General features: G+C 33.0%; 1 protein-coding gene across 2 annotated transcripts in view; it reads left to right on the top strand.

The window, feature by feature from the left end:
• UGP (UDP-glucose pyrophosphorylase) overlaps window positions 1–10,153 on the top strand; it is a 68,631-nt gene extending 58,478 nt beyond the window's left edge. For both annotated transcript variants that reach the window (XM_074186341.1, XM_074186342.1), the window contains exons 4-6: window positions 2,507–2,645; window positions 4,315–4,724; window positions 9,858–10,153. In XM_074186341.1, coding sequence (XP_074042442.1) covers window positions 2,507–2,645; window positions 4,315–4,724; window positions 9,858–9,965 — 657 coding nt within the window. In that variant the 3' untranslated portion in view covers window positions 9,966–10,153. The remainder of the gene's footprint in view (window positions 1–2,506; window positions 2,646–4,314; window positions 4,725–9,857) is intronic.
• Window positions 10,154–18,077: the final 7,924 nt, after the last annotated feature.

Raw genomic sequence — 18,077 nt, 5'->3', positions numbered from 1 at the left:
AATTTTTAAGCAAATATAAAAATTATATTCTATATTTTCTTTTGGATTTATTCCACGCCAGAGTTTCCAGTTTTACCATTTACTATTGAAAGGTATGCCAAATACAAATATATAACATTAGAAGTTGATGAGTAACAGATGATGAGGTTTTACAGCAACTGATTAATACAAGTAATAATAAAACAAAATGAAAATGTTATAAATCTAACTTTAATTCACATATAAAAAGAAAATCAATATTTCAGATAAGATTCGGAATTTTATTATCTCCTGTCTAAGCTATACAATGGGATTTCCAAATGCCTGTCAATAAACAAATACTTTTTTGACTAATGGGTACTGCTACGGATGTTTCGCATATCTTACACTGAGAGAGAAATCTAAAGAAATGAACTTTAAATGTTCAAGGTAGTCTCGGATATATCTACACAGTAGGTTGAATAGACTGACGCCTACCAGAAAACAACTACTCCACTGGCTAATACCACGAACGGCGTTGGATTATATCCATCGTGAAATGAACAAGGCTCGTTTATCTTTGATATCCGTGGCTTGAGTCTTCAGACGATCCCATAGATGGCGTCATTGCAGGAGGAGATGTCATCGCCTTTACTTACTCTTTTCGAGAAAGTTCAGTGGTTCAGCCTAGCACCACTGATGAGACACTGGCAGTTCGAAACAGCTCTATCTGGTGTTGAATCACAAGTTCATCTAGTTGCCTTGAAGTGAAAGCTGCAGTGAAAAAGGATGAATCTCTTTCGGTCGATGTTGAAGCTTAGCTTTGCAACAGATCGCCTCGGGGAATCTCGTTTATCCTTGATATTCGTGGATTGAGTCTTTTGTCGATTTCAGAGACGGCGTCTTCATATTCATATATCATCGCCTTTACTTTCAGAAGAACCATGATGATCATCATATACTTCAATGAATATTTTGATTTTCGTGCCTATACTAACTTATTTTATACCCACCTTTTGAAGTTTATTGAGAAACTTCACTTTCCCAGTGAACATACCTATTTGGCATTAACATACCACCTCATCAGTTGCTATAGTGATGTTTTGTATACATCTTATTTACTAAAATAATTTTTTGTACTAAAGAGTAAATGAGTTACATTCAGGTACAAAACCGTAAATACTCGTGGCCCCACTATTATACAATTATAATGACTGTCTCCACCAATCCGAAGCAGTTAAAGAGTTATTGAAAGTAACCTCTAAATGTGAAGAACACCATTTGTTAATTTCAACAACTGGGCTTACAGTACATTCATCCTTTTTTTTGTGATACACAACCAATAAAATTATCAGAAATTGTTTTTTGATTATTGATTTAATGCAAATTTTACAATTAAAAAAAAGTACCTAATTAGATTTCACCAATAATTTTTGACCAGATAAATTAATATCTAATCAATATTTTATTTACTGGACTGCAATTGGAATTGCGCCTTGGACTGTGATTGGAAATGCGATTGGAACTACTTCAAATGATGATGTAATTCATCTTTGGTTTGATTGCACTTATTAGGACGTACACTTCACTTTTCAATAAACACTGACTGCACAAGTATTAAAATCCGGCTCGAAGGACCATGGTTTTAATTATTGATTCAATCCAAATTTTGCAATTAAAAAAAAGTAATTAGATTTCACCAGTAATTTTTGACCAGATAAATTAATATCTAATCAATATTTTATTTACTATGAGTACCTATATAGTATAAGCCTTAATGTATAAAAACAAAAAAATATGTGGTGAAAAACGTAGATGAGATTGGTATTGTTATTGTCTTGTTGCAAGTACTCTCGGGTGCAGACTGAATTGTATTTTAACTTGGTCCTATCCCCCAAATTTATCAGGGTGGGCTGGAATTATTGTCAAGTCACGTAATCACCTAATATCTTGGAAAAAAAGGTGCTTAAGTCGAAATTTGGCAAACAGAGACATTAGTAAGGATTGTAGATAATAGTTGCCATAATTTCAAAAAGATAGAAATGCAGAGAAACGTCATGTTAACATTATAAATCTCGGTATTTGAACCCGACTAATATACTCATGAAGAAATAAAAAATAGACGGTCTTGAGAAAGTTAACAATAGAAGTATACCTAGGCCTTTAATTGAGGGTTAAGTTGAAAAATTACCATACATAAACAAATACCAATAACATGAAAGTTTCCAATTTCAAATAAAGAGAAATGAAAACAATAAACATATTGAGATTACAACTTGAGCCAAGGGTCAAAAATGTTAAATATAAAAATTATAGAATCCTCAACATTATGTAAAAAATATATATTTATTGCTATAATATTTATTGCTAATGAAATTACAATATGAGTGAGGCCTCCACTTCTAAATTTCTCCTCTAGATAGCCAATCTCGGACTGGTTTCGTGAAAACTAGAGATCTTCAAACTTATGAACAGTCTTAATTAAATACGTCCTTTATCTCATTTCATGCTCACGTCCTACATCCTTATAGAATTCTTTACTTTTCAGGGAGGTACCTTAATTCAATACGAAGGGAAATTAAGACTGCTTGAAATTGCTCAAGTCCCGAATGAACACGTGGACGACTTTAAATCAGTTAAAACTTTCAAGTTTTTCAACACCAACAATTTGTGGGCCAAATTAGATGGTGAGTAAAAGTAGGTCTTTAGAAAAAATGTAACTTTATCACTACGTAATACATCATTCCTATGGAATTTGCCATTTTGAAAAGAAAACATATTTGTTTGCTGTTGTTCATTCAGAAGATAACCTTAACAACCTCATTATAGCGCACAATTACTTATGAAAATAATCGTTAATTTTTTACTTCACCAAGTAAATACAATGTGGGTCTTTGGCAGTAGAATTAAAAAATCGTGGTTCGAGTAAAGAGATGGCCCTTAGGAAAAATCCAGGGGGTGAATGCACATGTCATCGTCGGTACGCTTATCGGCCGATTGAGAGATTATACAAGTTTCATTTAAAAGGGATCTCACGTTTCTTGCAAAAACATCCTTAGCAAGAAGATCATCCTCCAATAGCAAACGAAGTTTTGCTCTTAATAATCAATCCGCACTTGTGCTGGCTTGTTCCAATTGATTCACGTTGTTGAGTGGTATGTTGCTGTTGCGATGATGTTGAGATAAGAGTTCTATTCTAATCCATTTCTGGCCTTGAGTACTAATACCACGTTCTGTTGACTTCTTTTTTTTGTTGAAGTTGTTGGGATTTACCTATAGATCTCAATGGCCTCCCTATGAAGTGCATGGTAATGCTTTGAATTAGGCAGAACAGCAGTTTCTTCAATTGAAAGGGGTGTATTTTCAGAAGATATTGATTTATGGAAAAGAACGGTTTTACCTTTCTTCTTCTCCATCTTTATACAAAAAAATGTGGAAATCTTCCAAAGAGAGGGAGAAAGCAATCAATTTCAAAATAAACTATTTAAGAAAGGTGTGTAGATCAAGTAAAGTGCCAAAAATGTTTTTCCCATTCAAACAATATTCATATGGCTGGGAATAAATCAAGTAAACAAATTATTGTCATTAAGTACTGTGACATGAAGTTGTAATTTCATGAATGAATGAAGTGCTTCATCTTGTTACGTTATTCAGATTTGTGCTGAAGAGCCAATAAGTAAAGTGTCTTATTACGCAACATAGGATGTCCGCCATTGAGAATGATAGTGTTCCATGTACCTCTTTCATATACTATATTTCATACATATCTTTGAATGATATCTAATTCAATTCCATAACGAATGTTTGGAGTTCATACTAAATAGAAAAACGTGTTTTTTGTATAATTCACTGTTCATATAAAAGTGGTTGTTTCGAAAGTGTTTTTTCTTTCATGTAATTCAATATTTATATGAAAGTAGTTGTTTCGAAAGGGTTTTTTCTTCCAGTTTATGTCTAAAAGTTATTTCTTTGGATGATCTACACATCTTTATAAAGACTTTATTTTGGAATAATTAGCTTTCTACCTTTATTTGAAAGATCCCCGTATTTTTTTGTATAAAGATGAAGAAGTAGAAAGCCAAAATCTTTCTTTCCAAGCAGGTTCTTCCTATTTCAATAATTGGGATCAAGTATGTTCTGATGGCATGGTCGCAGATGACAGGTTCAAGAATAGCCTCATTCAAATATAATTCCATTATCCAATCTTTTTTCGTGGGTATACGAGATAAATTTGTAAGAATTACTTCCATAATCAATGGGTGAAATCTATCAAATTGAACTGCACTTTTTTTTGTATTCTGAACCACACCGAATAACATTTTATTAAACAGTGATTTTTTATTCATCATCTTTTAGCAATTGAAAGAGTACTCAGAGAGGATCTCCTTAATCTTGAGATCATCATCAACAATAAAACACTCTCCAGCGGCCAGAATATAATCCAACTAGAAACCGCGGTAGGTGCTGCCATGAAAACTTTCGAAGGAGGCATCGGAATCAATGTACCACGAAGCCGCTTCTTGCCTGTAAAAAAAACGTCCGACCTCTTCCTCGTTATGAGCAACTTATACAGCTTGAAGAATGGCTCTCTTAGGATGTCCCCGCAGAGAATGTTCCCGACGACACCTCTGGTCAAATTAGGCGACAACCACTTTTCGAAGGTGAAGGAGTTTTTGAGGAGATTCGCCAACATACCGGACATACTCGAACTAGATCATTTGACTGTATCCGGTGATGTTACGTTCGGTAGAGGGGTTTCTTTAAGGGTGAGTTGTTGTTTTTAAGATCAAAGTTGTCAAGATTGGAGGTTTTCGCGTTTTCTCAAGTCACACTTTTAAGTTTCAGTTGTGTCCAAATGCGGCTTTTGATGGGCCAATAGCACGTTTTTGTACATTCAAGAATGTATATATAGGTTTTGATAACAATCTTGGCAACAGGTTAATCTTTTTTTGAAAAATATCACTCTTGAATATTACAGTTAATACTTAAAATAAAAGTTATTATTGTTGAAATTATTGCGACGCAGTAACGGAATAACGAGAATATTCGAAAATTGAAGTTTATGAATGTAAACAAATAGACTATTTTTTTATGAAAGTTATCATATTTCATTTTCAATATTTCCTCAATACGTTCAGTAGCAGCAACTAATATCTATAAATGACAGTTCTAGCATACTAGTATTTCCACTCAAGCACCTCAGAGCTTGTGTATTTGAATTTGTATTGAGCCCAGATGGCGCAATTTATTGGCTATTTCTCGCAAATTGTGGTTCAATTCTGGCTCGCTTACAATATTGCAATCAAAGAGAAAATGTACACTCTAGATTGTACCCAATAATTTTATGGCTCACAGTATATTTCTTTATAATTTTCATGTGATTTGTCGCCACCTTTCATTCCATCTAGTCATCCAGTCCGCATCGAAGTTATGGCATTTCATTTTTAATTTTCAATAAATACTTGCATCTGTTTTGACTTGACCATACTTGATAAAAATCCATAACTTATTCAAGTGACACTTTATTTTGATGATTTCACGGAACAGTTTACAAAACCCCAACACGTATTTCGCTATACGATAGCTTCTTCAAGCGTTTTATACTGACTGAATAAATATGAAAACACTTGAGGAAGCTATTTTATAGCGAAACACGTATTGCGGTTTTGTAAACTGTACAGTGAAAATCTCACGATAAAGTGCTACTTGAATAAATCGATTGAAACAGTTTAGTCAATATAACCACAAAAATAGGTAATTTTCACTGCAGTAACTTGAAAATGTTGCGCCGGAGAGAGTTTTCATTAACATTACACGTTTTACTATTGAACAGTAGTAAAAATTGTAAAAATAGTAAAAATTTGAGGTCTCGAGGTTTAAAAAAAAATAATGAATTGACACTACTAGGTTCGGTTGAATAAAAGTGAGTGGGCCTATTCGACCTCCACCGCAACCCGCTAGGGTTTATCGTGGCTCACACCTATTTAAAATCCACCAAATAAACTCAGCTTCTTGACGAAACCGATTAGTTTATATGGTGAGTGATCTTTCGGGTCAGATGGTCCGCAGCAGGGCAGGCGACACACACTGTCTTCCGACAATCCTAGTCTCTGCATATGATGATTCAGACGACAGTGATCTGTAAGAAGGCCTGTTAGACACCATAGTTTATCCCTACTGTAGTCCAACAACTGTTTGGTTTCAATCTTCGAAGGGTGAATGAACGCCTTGGAGTGAGCCAATCCTTGAAGATTTTGCCAGAAGTCTTTAAATCTTTTTGCCATCCAAGTATTCAATGTCTCTTTAGAAAAACCTGAAGCAATGCCAATGACAGGTTCTAGTCTGTCAAAGCTACTTGCAGCACCCTCCTTTGTAAGGGATTCAGCAGCCTCATTGCCTTCCAGCACAGTGTGGCCAGGAATCCAGATCAGAGACAATTTGTCAAGTCTTCCTATTGAGGAGAGTCGTTTTTGGCAATTTGCCACCAACTCAGACGTTGCTTGGTGAGAACCAAAAGCTTCCAACGGCGCTTCACTGCCGAGAACATTTTTATTGATTTGTGTGTGAGGTTGGATTCTACAAATCTCTCCGCACACAATTCAATAGCATAGATTTCCGCTTGAAATACAGTCGCATAGGTCCCTAGGCAGGTCCTGGGTCTGCAACTGAAAACATCTGCATCAGAGCCCGAAGGTGTTTTTGATCCATATTTGAACCAACAACTATCTGCTCTTCATATTTCCTTCTCCCGAAGGATCCAATCCTCTCTGCTTGGGAAAAGTACTGTATAAGGCAGTTCGTAGTTGACAGTTGGAGGCATAATGTCAGAGGTCATTCCCAGAATTCTGTGACTTCCAGTGTCAGCCAGCACTCTAGTCTATTCTGCATTAGATTGCTTTGTGCAATTGGCGATGTGCACAAGTCTATACGCAGTCCAACTAGCCTCTCTCTCCAGAAAAATGTGGAGAGGAGGTAGTTCTAGATGGATCTCCATGACCGCTGACAGTGTGGTACTGATGGCCTCACAGATAACCAGACAAGCCTGTCTCTGCGCCATAAGTGATCATTGGTCTGACAATCATCCCAGATATCCAATGGATATGTTTGGAACCTAAACCCCAAGTTTTACCACAAATCCTTCGACATGTCCAAATGAACCTTCCAGGTGAGTTTTTTTTATCAAGGACGATGCCAAGATATTTCACCTCCATTCCAAATGGAATGACCACACCATTGATGGAAAGTGGCGTTAAATTGTCCAATTTCCTCCCCCTGGTGAAGGGGATTATCACAGTTTTGCTGAGATTGACATCTGCTTCCTCTGGCACCAACTGTGGAGAATATTACACGCTACCCTTCCCGACGTGGACCTTGCCAAGATGACAAGGTCATCTGCATGCTAAATCTGTCGATTTGCAGTTTGATACGCATACTGTTGGTTATTCAGGGGGGCTACATATAAAGCAACCTTCCTGGTGTGTCCGTCCAGTATCCTCTCAAGTACTTTCAACAGGAAAGATGTAAGGCTGATTGGTCGTACTGATTTAGGGTATAGAGAACTTTCCTATTTCGTGTCAGTCACATTCTAAGCGATTTGCTATCGCTTTCATTTTAGATTATATACGAAATATTTCAGCTTTTCAATGAGTCATGACATAAGAAGATTGAGAGACGTTTTAGTACAAGAAATAAACTTTTTTAACTATTTTAAACTCATCAAGTAAAGAGATGAGGTCACAACGTTCCCTACTAATCATTTTAGCTTCTTGGTGTCTGGTGATATAAGAAGGTTGTGAAATGTTGTAAGGCATGGAATGAATTAGAATGTTATGATTCAAGAGTTCTGTTACATTTGTATTTTACTTGTCGACAGTTGTACAAAATACATCATTATTTATCATAAATTTAACAAATGAATTTAGACCACAAGCCCATGCTAAATTTCAAGAGGGTCATTTGAAACCCCTTGAAAATATGTAATGTTTTATAGCATTAAAGTAAAAAATGAGTTTCAGTATAATATCATCAGTTGAAAGTGGTGCACGTGAAAATTTATTTCAATAAATTGATGGATGTAGCCATTACTATGTAGTAGGATATCATGATGAAAATTGAGAAATAAAACTTTCTATGAGGAAAAGAGAATTGAAACTTTCTATGTTTTTACCACTTTTATTTGTAACTAACGTTACTGCAGTTTCGTCCTATGAAGACATTTTCAAACTTATACATTAAACTAACAATGATTGATTACATTAGTCCTTATAAAACACCACTGTAGGTAATAATACAGCTTAGCTTGATTGAGTACCTAAATTTTGTTTACTAGTGACAATGTGGATATGCTCATTTGAAAACCGGTGAGTAAACTGAATCGATTCAATCATTTAACAGGTTGCACCCGCAATGTTTATGCTTGTGAATTTCCAAAGATTCTAAATAATTGAGTTTGCAACCGTTCCTTGCATAGTGCAAAATTTCCGTACCGTTTAGATTCGGGAACTTATGGTTGCATGCCAAGGAGTGGTTTGAAAACGTCGAATCATTTTTACCTAGTCTGAAAGACCTTTCATATTCAGCATACCGTTTTTGGAAATTTCGACCACATTGTCCCACATAAACACTATTACACTCCGGACACTTAAGCTTATGAACTCCAGATATCTCCAACTTGTCCACGTTATCTTTGGCATTGAAAAGGAAAGCAGATAACTTGGCATGTGGTCTATGTTTTTTACCACTTTTATTTGTAACTACATCACTGCAGTTTCATCCTATAGGGACATTTTCAACCTAATACAATAAACCACTTTTACAAATGGTATAAAAACATAGGAAATTTTATTTCTCAATTTTCATGTGAATTTATGTATTTATTCACGGGATAAACCCCATTACATAAAAAGAATATACCTATACATATTCACATTATGTAATGCGAATATGTGTTTCGAATTGGAACCATATTTTACCCAGTTCCAAGTTTTATGATAAATCAAATCACCATTCTTATAATAAGCCTATGGTATTGGGTTGATACGTTTACCACCATATATACTTTAGACTTCATATTTGAATTTTATATCAACAGCACTATTTATTACTCTTCCGATACTCTTTCCATGATATTTTATATATACAACATTATCCTTAATTTTATATTTACAACACTATTTTTAAAATTTTATATTCACAACACTATTTTGAATTTAATTTTTTACAACAATATTTTTATATTTTAAACACTTTATAATTCATATTTCAATTTCATATTTTCTTTTAATTTTCCTGATATGATTTTGAGATTCTGGATCTACGTAGACAATTTCACTGTAGTCAAGGTCCGCCTTTTGGTATTTTGTCTACATTGACCAGATCCCCTATTAGGCTAATTGAATGTATAGATAGCTATTATTATATACCACAAATAATGTACATAGCATGACAAAATAAAAAAACCCTTGATATAAAGAGAGAATTTTATAAAAACCTTACAGGAATTTATCAACCATGTATATAGCTGTCACTTTTCTGATAATGAAATTTTGTACTATTTTTCTGCCTTTTTTGTTTGACGTTCGGTTAGGTCTAGATTTATAAAAGCTGTACAAGAGTTTTTACTAAATTACCCTCTTTTTGAGTTGTTTTGACTTTTCCAAGATTTTAACATGCACCAGTTAAAAGTGACGATTAGGCTGTAATTCAGTTTTTACTTCAGTACTTTTATATAGGTTTTTAATATGTTAGGTATCATATGACCTATAGTATGGGCTTGTGGTTTATAACTTATTTTTCAGTTATCAATTACATATTTCGAACATAAATATATATTTTTAGATATATTATGATATCCTGGCTACTTTTTCTTTACTTCATATTAAGTATTTATGGATTTTCAGGGGACCGTTATTATAATTGCTAACCATGGAGATAGGATAGATATTCCTGCAGGTGCCATTTTAGAGAATAAAATTGTCTCTGGAAATATGCGTATATTAGACCATTGAAATTCTACTTTGTGATTTTAATTAGGCAAATTTAGGGAGCAAGATATCGAAACTAGTAACGATCCATTATAAATAATATATGTCAAGATAATTGTATTATTAAGAAATTTTACCTGTCTTCCCCTTGTATTTGGAATTATTCGTATATATTTTTTTCTGTTTGAATAAATGTTATTGAAAATATAGAATTCGTTTTTATCAGAACCACAGGAAACACAATACCGTTCATGGATAAATATATAGAGGAATAACGTTCAAAATAACAAGTTTTAATAATTTGAATACCTATTCGCAATTTTCATGTATTTTCATATATCGTAGTACCTACAAATACAAAGTATTTTTTTAAAGAAAATTTTTGATAGGTGACATCATTAATTCTGAAATTGCGGCTTCCCGAACCAATGAAATAGATAAACCACATCATTAATCTTCAACAATTAAATTAGATACCTGCATCCATATTTTCGATATCAATTCACTAGTATTTTCAAAATTATTTACAATATACCAATTTCTCAATAACCAGCGTCAAAAATAACTGTAATTTAAACACAATAAATGAAAATACTTTTTTGTAACATTATTTTTGTACTTTTCTTCTTCAAATATTTTTCGATCATTTATCTAATTTTGACATAAATCATAACGCTGGTGATAAAAAATTGTTCTTTTCGTAACTATAAAAAGTTAATATATATTTCCTCACCAAAAAATAAGATAAGTTGTTCATCGAAGTGCGAGTCAATATCATTAGAAGAAAGACTCATTCTGAAATAAAAAGAATGGTGCCTAGACGGTGGTTGCAAATCTTAGATGAACTCTGAAAAAGAACATTTCAGAGAACTAACATCCTGTTCAGTTATGAGAGAAAAATCCCTCTTGTTGAAAAATACTCTTCCTTTTGCAGATGTCTGTTTCAAAAATTACTGACAAAGATCACAGAGTTCACTTTAAAAGAACTGAAACTATGAGTCTCAGAATAAAGAAGTTGTTGCTACAGTACACCATACCTAACGTAACGGTTGATGCTGCAAATTTGCAAGATCAATTCATAATTAAATTAATTTTCAGGAAAAGAACTGTGAAGATTTTGGAGATTATTCACTCAGATGTTTGTTGAACAATGGAAACTCAATCCATTTGAGGTGCAAAATACTTCATGATATTAATTAGCGACATTAGTGATAAATTATTTTCTGAAAAGCAAGACCACTGTTTTCAAGACTTTCCAAATCTAAAAATTATAGGCTGGTAGTTTTACAAACGAAAAAATAAGGTTTCTTCTAGTAGAAATGGCCAGATGCCAACTGATTGAAGGCTTTTTCTGATGCCAGAAAACACCTTATATATCCTTCATATTGAAGTCCTTCATTTCGGTGAAATGTGTGTTAACTGTCAATTATGATTAAACATGTATTCATTGAAATCGTTGAATGGCCAAACCCCCTACTTTTTTGGAACAAGAATCGACCACTGTAAGATATTTTCAAAATTTTGGTTGTTAAGCTTTGGCACTAAATGAAAATCCATCAAGAGGAATATTCCATGATAAATCATCAGAATATATCCTTATTGGATATTTAATGGAAGCAAAAGTTTTCAGTACATATCAGAAATAAGCGACGGACTGTGGCTGCTCACCTTTTTGAGGTTCAACTTAGTATACCTCGAACTTCACTGTTTAAGAACTCTTCCATTTGGAGAACTACGTTTTTGTTGAATGAACTTCCTGAGAACGTTTTTCCAAATTAATTAAATCTCTAGCGATCCAAATCCACCGTGAATTGTTACTTTCGCACAAGCACTACTCTTAGAGAGCCATAAGGATTTTCCTGTAGTGCTTGTGTTTTGTCCTTAAAAAAAAAGACTTCAATTCAAAAACAAACAACGTTATAGTCAGTAGAGATGTGGAATTTCTATATCAGATAACTATATCGGAATTTCTATATCAGATGGCCAAGAAAATTATGAAGATTGATTGGAAGATAATGTGGATCAATGAATAATTTCTCTGCAACAGAGTTCGAGTGAAAAACAACAAAATTTGAAGAAAGTTGAAATGATGGAAAAACAGAAAATGATGATGAACAGAAAAAGAATGACAGAAATGAGAGTTCTCATAGAGGAAGAGCAATACCCCCAATAATTCGAACTGGAAGGAATGGCAGAAAACAATATTTAAAAACCATAGTATCATCTGAATACTGAATATCGCCCAAAGAAACACAAAGCTACCAAGGGGAACTTTAGCACAAATGATCAATCCAATAACTATAAATCAGACCCAATCAAGTCCAGAATCGGTAGAGTGGAAACAAGCTATCAAGAATGAATATATGGCATATGACACGAATCAAGAATAATACTTCGGATATTTTAAAAAATCGCAATAATAGAAAAGTTGATTTGAAAGGGATATATTCTTAGGAGTGATTAATTTTTTGGGAAAGAAAGTTTTTGGCTTTCTACTACTCCATCTGATGGAGTAGTAGATCAAGATCTTCAGACGATGTGGTGCTGCAGGTTTTACCGGGTTTTCCTGCAGCTGAAAAAGCAAATGCGCCACTGGAATCAATAAAATCGCCCCGAAGCGCCAATTAATTTTTATTGTTGTTTTTATTTTTATCGTTGTTTTACAATAAAAATTCATACTGATATTATTTCATGTTGTAATAAACTCACTAGCTGAATTTCGTTCATGTTTCACCAATTTCCACATGATTTTATTTTCATTATTTGAATTTTGTATAAAATTATTACCTATAGGAATTTTTCTTTGCCTTGTTTAATGGTGACTGATGAATTTGTTTGAATTTTCTGAAATTTCGCGAAGATTTCTCATTGAAGTTATCATTAAAAAAGTGTATGGTGTCTCTTACTCTCGGTTTTTATTTTAGTTCTTTTCAAAGGGAAATGTTTATATTTACGAGATATCATTTTTGTGAAAGATATGCCAACCAACAGACTCTGGACCTTCATGACTCTGTAGCATTTGTATTTATTGGCTTCACGGGGGTTACTCAGAATATAGAAATGAATTGCCCAACATGGTATGAGAGGCGCCAGGATCTGTTATCCCATTTGTTATCATTAAAGTTGATTATGATGTTATCTATACAACTGTTAACATTTAGATCTGGTTTCCGCGGGGCTAGTTATTTTAGGCTTCAGCCCAAAAATTCAAATATAATTTTTCGAGATGTTCAAATAGAACTCAAACTTTCACCTATTATAAGTTCTGTGATTTATAACACCTGCAAACCATTGTTTATCGAAACCCTGTTTTGAAATATTTTAGAATTTTTATTGCATTTTTCAGATGTAATTGTGTATATTTTGAGGTTGTAGTAAACTGGTGTTACGTTTTTCCCGTGGGTTTAATAATAATTGACTACACTGAACAATAATCAAACTCAACTTTATTTCACTTTCAATACAACAAAACACTTTAACTTAAACTATTATTGCCTATCGCCTTATTAGATCGCTACGTACGACACTGTCCGCGAAACTTGACTGTCTCGGAGGGTGAGTGGATGGCGCTTATATTTGGCAATCGAAAGCGCTGGAAAATTCCTCAGAATTCCATCGAAGCCGGTAGCATTATTCACACAATACCTAGAACGGCAGCGAACATCGAACATTCGCGCGCTCTTAGCTACCTACGTCACAATTGGTTAATGGCTACTAGTACTGGCCGGCGTTATTTTATTTAGGGCATGATTTACACAGACCATATACCCGGTCTGTGATGATTTACAACAGTAGTTTGTTTTTTTAGGTTCTACGAATATTTCTTAGGTATATTGTTTACAGAGATATCAATTTTGGTGTTGAATTAAATTTTTGTTGATGTTGAATTAAAGTTGCTCTTACTTTTTCGCTGGAATAAGAAGACCACTCTTGTTTATGTTGACTTCTAATATTATTTTTATATTTGCTCACAGGATTTTCTAATTTCATCCTACCAAAATTATCTTTATCCATTGGCTTTTGATTGATTGACTTTGAGCAAAGTAAGTGTAGGAAGTAAATTGATTTGTTTCGGGTTATTTTTATAAATAAAGTGACAGGAATCGTAAATACGTTTTCCAATTTCAACACATTTATCCACCTTTTTGTCTGTTTATGAACTCTTTCAATCTTAGGTGAGTCTCCACCATAACTGTACGCAGAATATGATCAAAACTGATGTAACTGAATCGAGAACTTTGAGCATAAGAGTAACATTGAGGGAAGCAAAAAAAAATGGTTTGATTCCACCCTAAGCCGCTCGTATTAATTTAAATCGAAAAAAGTTATACTTGGCACAATTTTCTAATATCACTTTATTAAACATTAACAGATATCAAGGTTAAAAATGTATATATCTCTTATTTATTCTTTGCTAAATCAACACCAAGGAAGTAGGGCATATTTTCCCAATATTCTTTGGAGATTTCCTTCATCACCCTGACACTATAGTTTGTTCAACGAACGAATAGAGTTATAAACAAGCGAAATCGCTCTGCATATAGTCAGTTCTGATGTTATCATGTAAATCTGATTGTTAACTTTGTAGGTACACAAAGTGCATATGATTACTCCATTTGTTCAGCGAACGGACATCACCTTGTTTCACAGAAACATTAGTCAAATTTGATTTTGATCTTGAAGTGCAGACTTAGACCTGTCAAGCAACTGTATTTTTGTTTTCGGCCAATTTAGGGTTATATTGTTTCCCACATGGTACAATGCATATAAGTATGAAAAAAATATTGAAGTTTATAGTTTGCCGTACCCTCATTTCTGCTTTCGCATTCTACAATGACTAGTTGAATAACATTAACCTGCAAACTGAAATCAAATTCAAGTCGTCACATATATCCGAATATTTCACAAAAGAATCTTCTGGATTCTTCCAAGAACCTTGAAAATTGATGCGTGTATGATTAGTATATAATCTTGTGTCACTTGTGTATAGAATGACAAGCAATGGAACTATCAGTGTACCGAAAACAATATTTCTGTCTGAAAAGGAATTTTTTGTTCTAAAATATTCTACCAATGGGAATAGGTAATGTTTTCACAAAGTGATATCATCATATTTTTACCATTCATAAAAAATATCAATTCTTATTAAACTTTGAATGGGACTTACATTTTACATAAAAGCGAAATTAATTCGGAGAATTTTATTTGATGATTGCTCAAAGTTGAAACATGTTTAAAAGTTATAATAGGGGAGCCCAAGCGGGAATTTCGGGATTTACTGAAGCGCGGCAGATTAATATACAAAGGGATACCTTGTATCCGGTTAAGTACCTCCACCAAATATGAGGGTGGTGAGGGTGAGTTAATTAAATGCTAAAAAGTGTATATTCCAGTAATCTGACAATCTGACAACGTCATCTCGACATTCTCGAGCGTAGCTAATTTTTTTTATTTTGAAGAAAATAATTCAAGGATATCGAAAAATATATAATCTGACGATTTCCGCAAGCCGAAATAGCAAAAGTTCGTCGAGAAAGTTTAATGCGTGCAGCTGCGTGATGCCTATATTTCTCTCTCCGCGTTTCTATTCCTTTTTCACTTTTTCTCTATCTATTACTCTCTCATTCCGTCACCACTCTGAATTCTGTTGCCATGCCATCACAGCTGATCACAGAGACTCGTTCGTGATGAAAATGATGATTAATTAATCAATTAATTGATGGATGTAACGTTACTACGTGGTAGGAAATCATAATGAAGAAAAGAGAAATGAAACTTTCTATGTTTTTCACTACTTTTATTTGTAACTAACACTTTCTATGTTTTTTACCACTTTTATTTGTAACGAGTAACGTTAGTTACAAATAAAAGTGGTAAAAAACAGAAAGTTTTATTTCTCTTCATTAATTAATCAATTGATTATAAAAAATTACATTTTTTGAGGATTTTTTTCAATTATTTGTTTATAAATACAAGTATTCTACTTAAAAAACATACACTTATTTATTTGCAAGTTCAATGATTAAAAAAAAAATTAAAAAATATTTTTTTGTCAGATTAGGCGAATCCCTCTAGCTAGATAATCGTCAGATTATGAAATAGCACGTCTGAAACATAAAGATGAACCATATATGTCTTAATCTGACGCGCTTGAGTATTTCAAAATGACGATTTTGCGTCAGATCGAAATCGTCAGATTATTGAATGAGAGCTTTTTCTTGGTGCACTTAACACCCCCTTAGAAAATCTGATAATTTTTTTTTCATTTTTAACCCTTACGTACAACCACCCGCATCATGCAAACGATCAGATTAACATACGAACATTATTAAAAATACGTAGGACATTGATGGTATCAATATCTGACGCGCTCGAGTATGTCCATGCAAAAGTTTTTTTTTACATATTTAATAATCTATAGCAGCTTCCCCCACCGATGACAACGTATATATTATATAACATTTTATTCTTCTTATCATCTAAGTTTTGCAACCTGATAGGTCTCTATGACGCTCGAGTAAATCCCCATTTTGCATCGTGGGCTCCCCTGCTATTAAATGTTTCCACAAACAAATCAAGATATTCGATTAATTCATAAAACCCTGTTCAACTAATAACTGATCAAAATATAGAAAAAGACTCTCCGTAATTTTCATTTTTAATTTGTTTAATTTTGGGAAAGATGAACTTTTGAAAACAGGATAAAGGTTTCTTTTATGATAGATGTATAATTAGCCATTCAAAACAATTTCAAATTGTACCTTTTTTTAATTCATTCCTACATTTCAACAATAACACTGTACATATTTAGTGAATGTAAAAATTACCTATTGTTAGTAAAATTATCAAGAAGAGTCAACACAGCCATCAAATTCAATGTTCTGTAAAAACATTTCAATTCGAGTCACTAATCTAAATTACTTGACACCATAATGCGACCAATTTACATTTTAAATTAGTATTCTACTAGATTAATACTACCCAAGAAGCCAGCAAAGATTTGAAATAAGTATAATATATTTTCTAGATATAAAATTTCCTTGAAGTATTTACATAGTAATTTTTCACAGTGAACTTTTCAGTTTGCCCTTTTTTACACTTTAAAGCAGATTCTCGAATGATTTAGCTTTGTTTATTTTTCCAGATTGTGGAAGATTAAATACACATAAAACAGCAAGAAACATTTATAATGTCTTTCAAATACTACAATTTGGAAGTTATTTCACAACCTCAAAATATGTTCAAAAAATAAAACTTCTTTAAAAGGCATTAAATAATGATTCCAAACTTATATTTATATAAATATGTTCATATGATTATAACTGTAGTTACCAGTGTGCGACAAAAATATTTGAGTTGGAAATTTTGATGAACTTTTGACACCTGTACCTCTAATAACTGTGTTTCTGTAATTTTTCATGTTTTTTCATTACTTGAAAACAGGTATAATTACTATGATATTGTCTAGTTCTAAAAAACTGTTCTCCAGAACATGCCACTAAAATGCTTCTCTTTTAATTTCACTCAGTATTCCTCTAAAGAGTTTGAATTTCAGTCATTTAAATAATTCCATCCAACTTCTCAGTAATGAAATGTAATTGATAGGCTTTGTATAAATAGAACATGAGTTTAATACATATTTTGAGTACATACAATATCCTTTTTTTCGGGAAAGATAGGTTATACAAAAAAAATTAAAACTTTCAAATAAAAGAAAAAAGATAATCATTCCAAAATAGACTCTTTACAAAGGTTTGTTGATCATACAAAGAAGTAACTTTCAGACACAAACTGAAAGAAAAAAGCCCCCCCCCCAAATAACTGCTTTTATATAAACATTGAATTATATGGAAGAAAAAATACTTTCATAACAACAACTTCTATGTGAACATTGAATTGTACAAAAAAAATCCTATTCAGTTTGTACATTCGTTATGGAAATGAATCAGATATCATTCACAGGATTGATACACAATATAGAATATGGAAGAGGTAAAAATTTCACTTACCTGGAACACCAGCAGTTATCCAGATTGCAGCACCAATCTGGATAACTTTACAAGATTGGTGTTCCAGTTAAGTGAAATTTTTACCTCTTCCATATTCTATATTGTGTATCAATCCTGTGAATGATAT

This window comes from Leptinotarsa decemlineata, unplaced genomic scaffold (genome assembly GCF_025532065.1).
Source record: "Leptinotarsa decemlineata unplaced genomic scaffold, Ldec_3_MD MMD2_tig00078422_RagTag_RagTag, whole genome shotgun sequence".
NCBI lineage: Eukaryota > Metazoa > Arthropoda > Insecta > Coleoptera > Chrysomelidae > Leptinotarsa > Leptinotarsa decemlineata.
This window is presented reverse-complemented; position numbering and strand designations above follow the sequence as displayed.